The sequence below is a fragment of the Plasmopara halstedii genome (assembly GCF_900000015.1).
Source record: "Plasmopara halstedii genome assembly, contig: Scaffold_2061, whole genome shotgun sequence".
Classification (NCBI taxonomy): Eukaryota; Oomycota; class Peronosporomycetes; order Peronosporales; family Peronosporaceae; genus Plasmopara; species Plasmopara halstedii.
Window position 1 is genome coordinate 1889165 of NW_020188969.1, and position 8256 is coordinate 1897420.

Below are 8256 nucleotides of genomic sequence, written 5' to 3' on the forward strand. Positions count from 1 at the left end.
TCCGCAGTCTTCGTCCAGTGGATAACGTGCCACTCCACGCCCTTGGCCGTGATGCCTCGGACCTCATCCGACCATACCACGTATGGCATGTAGCAACTGCTTTGAAACGTGAGCTGTGTTCATTGGATTACGTCGACTCCACGTGCATCACTGGGACCTCGCCCTCGATGTCTCGGCCTTTGGTTGACTAAACCACGCACGGCATGCAGCGAATGCTCTAAGAAGCGCTCATCGGGTTACGTGCTACCCCCGCAAGCCATGCTCAGGACTACACCTTCGGTGTTGACCTTCCCAGTCTATACAAAATGAATAAAATCTGACAAATCACGTATTTGTCAGATTTTATTCATTTTCAGCAACTTAAGAATCCAGTATACTAATGTATATATGCCGTTGATGCCTACTTTTACGTAAATTACATGAATAATCCACCCAACAAAACATCAATATAAACCATAGCTTCAATACATGTATCGAATTAGCAATCTGATGCAAAAACTTACGACTCTTTGACTGCTCTATTCTCCACTACTTCGTCTGCAAGACTCCCGCAGCAATTAACTTTTCAATCTTCGCCATGATTCCTGGATTCTGCAAGTGACGTTGAGCGCTTGCTGGGTCCGTTTGAAAATCATTCAAGACATTTTGCATGACTGGATCACGTAAAATTGCTTGAATTTCAGGATCAGCCATACCATGACGTGCACGCTCTTCATCAGTCTCACCACTTTGAATTTTATACATGACATTACGCAATCCGTCAATGCATTCTTGATTACTTGAGTCCAATGCCAATCCTTTTTCGTAACTCTCACGAGCTTTATGAAACTCTTTCATAAAGCATTGAATTGCACCCATGCGCGAGTAAGCCTTGACATACTTCGGATCAAGTTCAATGGCTTTTTCACAATCCTTTTTCGCCTCATTAAATGACGTCAATTTCGTGTATGCAGCCGCACGATTCGCATAATATACAGCACAGGATGGATCGCGTTTGATGGCTTCAGTGTAGCGTTCAACAGCTTGTGGAAACTCGCCGTTTTTGAAAAAGTCATTGCCTTCATTCTTGGCTGCCAACGCTTTTTCCGGATCAATATACGCCAATTCCTTCGCCTTTCGAAGCTTCACATGCAACGTCTTAATCTTTCGTTCCACATCTTTCGTACGATTCTCCATCTGAGCACCTTCATAAGCATTGATCGCTGCTTCTAAATTCTCTTCTGTTTCGCCCTTTTTTAAATGCGCATTGCCAATGCGAACATAAGCTTTAGCTATCAGCGCATAATCAGCACGATGTGCACGTCCAATCTCAATCGCTTTTCTAGATATCAAACACCAAATTAGTCACTTTCCATAACTTTTGTCAAAGTCTACAAATTACATACCTGCAATCTTCAATACATGCATCCAATTGTCCCATCTCGAGTTTAACAGCAGCCAAGTTGCTATAATACGATATATTCGTGCTATCTTTCGCAATAGCTTCATTGTAACACTCGATAGCTTCTGAGAACTTTTTGAGTTTGTAAAACTCATTGCCTCGTCCTTTCGCTTCTTCTGCCGCTCTTTTAATCGCTCGTTCTGCTTTTTCTTCGTCCGTTAATTCTTCTTCCATTGGTGTTGGCTCGGGTACAGGTGGTGTCTCTGTTTTTTTAGGTTCAGCCATTTCAACATCATCTGTACCCGACATGTTCAAATTCAAACCCATCAATTCACCTAAAACTGTCATAATGCGTGTATCTTGAATATGCTGATTAATCTTCGAAGGATCACGTTGAATCTCTTGTAAAATCTTAACAAATGCAGGATCACTTAACATTGGTGATAAACGAGGATTTGTTGCAATCTTTCCAAACATATCAGGTCCAAAAGCATTAGCTAGTGGATTGAATGTCCTTGACGACGCTGTTTGTGCCTTCTTCACCTCTTCAATCCCATTTAAACATGCAGTATTACCAGCATCAATTTGTAAACCAGCAGTATACGCAGATGTAGCATCATCATAGCGTTTTAATGCGTGAAGTGCTGCACCCTTGCGAGTATAAGCCTTGGGCCAATCGGGTTTTAACTTAATACACGATTCCGCATCTTCTAAAGCATGTGTAGCATCATCAAGCGAAAGATACGCCGCTGAACGGTTGGAATAAAAGACATGATCCGTTGGATCTAACGCAATTGCTTGAGTGTAGCATTCAACGGCTTCGTTTGGATTCCCAGCGCTTAATGCTGCATTTCCTTTCGCTTTCCACTCGGCAGCTGTCTAATGATATTGCAATGTTATTGTTAGTGATTATTAGAGTCAAAAAGAAGAAAAGAATTAAAGAATTGAACCTGCGCCATTCTTCTCTCTCTTTTGAATATTTAAGACTGAGTCGATTCTTTGGTGAGAGGGGAAATTCTGGAATTGTCTAGGTGAGTATTTATTAAGTGCGAAATAAATGATGAATGTAAAATTTACGAAAAGAAAGATACAATATTTGTATTTCTTTACTTTTTAATGTTAATTTGTGAAAGAGGTTGCACGAAAGTAGATGGTGTGATTTCTTGACTAAATATCCAAAAGACGAAATTCAATTAGAAATTCAACCTCCACCTCAAAAGTAAAACATACCTAAATTCATGAAAACGTTTAAGTTCCTTTGAAAAAAGAGCAGCTTCACACTCAATAACATCTTGAGATCTCATCTTACGTTTTTGACTTGGACTGTTGTCTATAAGCACTAAATAAAAACACATTTCAATCCCATTTTTCATTTCTAAAAACATTTCTTAAAGAATCACGTACGACATGGCGTTGAATCTCTTCTTGCTAATAATTTTCGATGTAAATCTCGTCGTCCACGTTCTGGAGTCTCGTAAATTACAACACCCGATTGAAAACTTTCTTTCTTTTCATCAAAACACGTTTCGACAGAAGTTAAGGAACATTTCTTAAGTGCCAATTTTTTTGTCGGATCAACATTCTTGGTAGTACCAGGTACATCAATTGAAACTGGTACAACATGTGCCCCAAGATGACCTGGAGGTGGACATTGGTACTCAAGTTCCCACCATGGTACAATCTTGCTAGTACAAGTACTAGACGTTGATACTGGAGTTGAATGACTTGTTGTTGATATACCACTACAATTGGCATCAATGTTTAATGACAAACGTGATTTCCCTGATCCAAAACCTCTTCTAGAACGATGCAGACGTGTACCAAGACGTGGGTTCAGTGTAGGTACCAGTGTAATCGTTGGTACAACTGAACTGCTGTCGAGATCGTTCAATTTATTCATCGTGAGCTAGCGTTGTCATACACAAGAACAAAATCTGATCGTCGACTCGTTAGGTTCCGAGATCCTCAAGAGAAACAGTGGCGTTTAAAAGGGCGCTACCAACAGTTGTGCCACTTTAAGTGGTTACAGTTACGATCGTCCTGACCTTTGTAACTGAAGACCCAAAAATGAGCCGTTAAACTTATCCGATCCCATCGAATTATTTGCTTGTAATGTGGTTGAAGTGATACACTTAACGAATTGAAATTGTTTAAATGGATTGAGACATTGTTTAAGGAAGAATTCTGCTTTGAATATGTACGATGAAAGTTAGAAAAGGCTATACACACGATAGTTGATAACACTATTTAGATGTCAAACATGCTCCTGTATAACGTGAGAATACACTTGTGCATGTTTAAAAGGCAAAGCTGTAGCCATTGAATTTGTCCTTACAGCACAGAAGATTGGAGCTCGGTGTAAGATTCCCCCGCAATAATAACTTGAAAGTTGTACAGTGTAAATTGTACGATGAAACATGAGATCACCAAGTTTTAGTAATCATTTGTAACCTTTGACGTTTGTGAGCACTTGATACATTGTCTAAACTATCTGAAATGAAATTTGAGTTCTTGATTTGAAAATTATTTAAGTTGATGCTGCGGCTATTGTCCCGACTCTCATCACAAATGTACCCATAAAAATAAATCCATTTTGACATACAATGGCCGCTCCTGGCCACGCTGACTCGTGAAATTTGTTATTCACGTATACATGCGTATAGATGAGCACGGAAGTCATGAGCGATATCAAAAGCAAAACCATGCAAAATAGTACAAAATACCTGCGTAATAACATATAGTAAATACTTGTAAGCACGGAGCAATTCATACATCACTAACCGCGCTCTAGTTGCTACATTAGAGCCGTAAGTAAAGCTAGCATCTTCGGACAACATTGACCAGTCCACTGTATTAACTCTGTAATGAAATTAAGATGATATTATTATACTAAAGAAACAAATCATATATTTGATCACGTACAAGAAGAAAGCGAGCATGGAGACGATACCTGGCAAGTATTTGACAAAATCAAATGGAATTTGAGAATGATGATAATTTGCTGATGCTGCTCCATCTGCCAATATCCACCAGCCAACACCAATTAAGATTCCGGCCATATAGCTCCCCGCTTTCCCAGGATCCACATTCATAGTTAAAAATACTAATATTAAATATTATCCTCGTTTTAATGACAAGATAAAATATCACTTGAAATCTTCTTCAGTGAATAAACAAGATTAATACAATGGAACTATCTCGTGCCGAGAGTGCGCTACGTACGCTCAAGAATCGCCCAAACGTACCGCAAACAGCAGTCAATACCTCATTTGCTATTTTAAATCTTCTATGTCCGTCAAAATGTCCTTCTGAGTCACCAACAGAAGCTTCGGATATTGTTCCTTTAGGTGATGAAAAAACAAGACGCGAGTTACTCGAGACTGAACTTCAGACGCTTCTTGTATATGGTAAAGAACGTTGGGAACCAATTGCTGTATTTCTTGTTGTAGTACGCGATTTATTACGTCGCTATTTGAAACTTTCGGATTTGGATGAAAGTCTTGAGTTTAATATTTCGACTCCAGATCTTCCGCTTTATGTTTCGAGTATTGCGCCATTATCAACTCCTTTCATCACACAAACAGTAAAGCAAGTGATTCATCAATATCTGGAATATTATGAACCACGAGTTCGGATGGCAATTGCTAAATTACTTGGAATATTAGCCAAATGGGATCTTCAATGGGTAACTCAAGAGTTTACACCTCAACTTGTTGATTCTATTGTTTCAAATCTTAGTCGTTCACCCGATTTTGAAGACACAGGATTTGAAGAATTGGATGATAATATCAGTCAAAATGGAATGATAACTCCACCACAAAGTCCAGAGGGTACCCCGCGTACTCCTTCAACTCCTTATCGGTTAGATGATGTAAGTGGATGGAAAGCTCTTGAAAGTTCATTATGTGGTTTGAAATATATAATTCAAGGAAGTGGAATGGAGTTTCTACAAGAAATAATGACAGAGGGTACACCACATTTTCGTTATTTGACATCCGAGATTTTCGAATTTTTCTCGACCAAAAGTTGTTTTCATATAAATCGACATGTTCGAGTTGTTGGACTTGATACAATCACAATTTTGTCAAATATTGCACCAAAAGGATTTTTTGAAGCTCATGTTACTGATGTAAGTGATACTATAAACAAATGTATCAAACGTGGATTAGAAGATAATTGGTGTCAAGTACGTTATGCTGCTTCGATCTCAGCACGTGCATTTTTATTAAAATTACAAGAAGAAGGACGTACAAGATATTTACCAATTTTACTACCACGTTTGTGTTTCAATCGTTATTATATTGCTGAACGTGTACAAAAGTATTCACAAGAATCATGGCGAATGATTGTAGGAGATCGTGGATGTGAATTAGTTGCAAAATATGCGACTGAAATTGTTGATTATTATGTTGAAATGACATCTCATTGTGTTCGAGAATCTGCATGTCAGTGTATTGGAGAATTATGTACAAAAGTTGAACCAAATGCAATTCGTCCACATGTTGAAAGATTAATGCAAGCATTACTTGTCTGTTTTTACGATGTATCAAATTTAGTACGTGATGCTGCATGTCTTGCATCTGCACAATTGGTTCTTCGCTTTCCAAATGAATGTCGGCCATTTTTGAATGAATTATATCATTTGTGGATTGATCATTTAGCGGATAATATTTGGTCTGTACGTGAAGATGCAGCAATTGCATTGGGTAATGTGATACGAGCTTATGGTGAAGAAGCATTGGATCGAATTTTGAAGATTGTAGACGAATACTTACCACTTGCTAAGCAACAAGCAGCTATGACATTACAAGAATATGACGATCTCATGCGTTCTGAAAAGAAACATTTAAGCAAACAAGCATTTTCGTGTTGTTCCTTAGAACCAAAATTATTTGAACGTCATGAACATCGTGAAAAAGAACCATGGGAACATGCGGATGGTGCCATCTACATGGTACGTGAGCTCTGTAGTGTTGCTCCTGATGTCGCTGTAAAGTATCTACCACAGCTAGCAGATATTGCGATCTTACGTCACTATCCTCAGACTGCTGTGTTACAAGAAACACTATGGAAACAGCTTCCATTAATGTGTGAGGCACTGGGTAAAAAGGTTTTTAAGCGATATCTTGAATTGTTCTTTGATCCACTAGTTTTTACACTACAAGGCTCGAATCGTCTTGCGAAGTTTGCAGCACGTGATTGCGTTGCACAAATCAGCAAACAGATTGGACCAAGTATCTTTCTTGGCCGTTTAGATGCAAATCCTTGTTGGAAGGAAACTCTTGGTCCGTTTGTGCCGGTGCAGTCGTATATGATCAAGGAAACGTAATTGAAAAAGTGTGACGACGTGGACAAAACGAACGCAACTATTCAAGAACTTAATCCAAACTTAAGCGCTAGCATGATTCTACTCTTCTGCATGTTCATTGAATTTTCAATATATTTCTTGATATTGAGATGAAGCGCTTTGAATGTTGAGATTTCATATAACATGACTCATACTTGACCTTCATACTGCGGCATCTCCTCCATCTTGTTCTTCTTTTGGTGTACAGTCAAGTACCACGTTAAAACAATACCCGCAAGAAATGCACAGATAATCAATAGTAAGCTTAACATTCCGTTCATGATCGTGGATTCTTCAATGTGATTTATAATTCTAAGAATGCAGCTACGTGGGACAAGACGTCGAGATTTGACGTACGAAACAAACATAGAAGTTTACACCTTTTGTTTTCGTAATATCACATCATCTCCAAGATACTATCGCATCAAAGTGAATGGAAGTATTTTGCTTTGAGCGAGCTTTTTGTTAGGTGGAGATCTATTTCTCGCAGAGCTCCAAATGTTAAAAGATCTTATTGTTGACTGGCCTCGTTTCACCCTTCAGTCCGAAGAGAAAGATCTTTTTTTCTGCCGGATGGAGACCCAGTATAAAAGATGATCAACGTAAAATTGCAACGTATCGACATATCTGAGATATATTTTATTAAAGAGCTTGTCGACAAATAGAAAAGTTCCTGCCCACGACGCAGATATCATTACATCACCAGAGTTTAGGAGCTGTTTGCTAAACTTTTAGCCATTCTACAGCAATTATTGTTACGAAATGAGCACAGTGTCTTGAGGTGTCTACTTGTAGCGTTCGAAGGTGTGTCTAGATGTCTTAAGCGGAAAAGCAGAATGACATTGATCATGACTTAGCTCTACATGTAAAGGCTGATTTGATGTCTCTGTTGTTGTTCTCTCGTGTAGACTCATGCTGTTCTCTATTCCCGGCTGGTGACAGAAATTCAAAGCAACGTTAGCAATCAAACTAATGTAACTTCAAAAGCTGACCAACATCCTTTGTGGAAATCAAATTGTATTCATGACGAAAGTGCTGTGGAAACTTTTATTCAAAGATAATCAAAAAGAGTTGAGAGCATATCGATCACGGTCAAAGCTTATCGACTTTGGATCTAGTAACGTTTATAATTGTCAAGCGCTTCTGACTAAATGTCAAAAGAGCTGTCGGATACTTGCGAAGAAGGCAATTGAGCAATTGCATAGTCGCAATAATGACATGACTGTGTGTTGATTACAGTGATTGATTATTCCAGATTTCTGACCAGGATCTATATCTTTGTTATGGCCTCGCGCGATCTAAACTAATTAAGATCGACCAAAGGTCTAATGCCCTGATCGACAATTTTACGCGCGGTAATCCTGGCTTAAGATCATTGCAGGTCGTCTTAGCAACATTTCTAATGTTGCAGCTGTCAACACGATCATTGCTGAACAAAATACAGCCCAGATACTACTCGATGGAGGACCTCGCCAATATGGCTTGTCGGTGGCCATCTTTCAGATCCAAGAAACTTATAATTATAGGT

At 38.9% G+C, this 8256-nt stretch overlaps 3 protein-coding genes across 3 annotated transcripts; 1 reads left to right on the forward strand and 2 right to left on the reverse strand.

The window, feature by feature from the left end:
• Positions 1-528: 528 nt before the first annotated feature.
• PHALS_02908 (stress-induced-phosphoprotein 1) lies at positions 529-2340 on the reverse strand (the record flags this gene model as incomplete). Its single annotated transcript, XM_024717372.1, has 3 exons — positions 529-1321; positions 1386-2260; positions 2332-2340. The coding sequence occupies 3 exons, from the start codon at positions 2338-2340 to the stop codon at positions 529-531; spliced, it is 1677 nt and encodes a 558-aa protein (XP_024582877.1).
• Positions 2341-2487: 147 nt separating this feature from the next.
• On the reverse strand, positions 2488-4473 carry PHALS_02909 (Uncharacterised protein family UPF0220; the record flags this gene model as incomplete). The annotated part of the gene is made up of 7 exons (XM_024717373.1): positions 2488-2548; positions 2612-2720; positions 2786-3123; positions 3203-3255; positions 3984-4104; positions 4163-4240; positions 4304-4473. The coding sequence occupies 7 exons, from the start codon at positions 4471-4473 to the stop codon at positions 2488-2490; spliced, it is 930 nt and encodes a 309-aa protein (XP_024582878.1).
• Positions 4474-4568: 95 nt separating this feature from the next.
• PHALS_02910 (conserved hypothetical protein) lies at positions 4569-6710 on the forward strand (the record flags this gene model as incomplete). Its single annotated transcript, XM_024717374.1, has 2 exons — positions 4569-6335; positions 6426-6710. 2 exons carry the CDS (start codon positions 4569-4571, stop codon positions 6708-6710), a joined length of 2052 nt encoding a protein of 683 aa, XP_024582879.1.
• Between the last annotated feature and the right edge of the window lie 1546 nt (positions 6711-8256).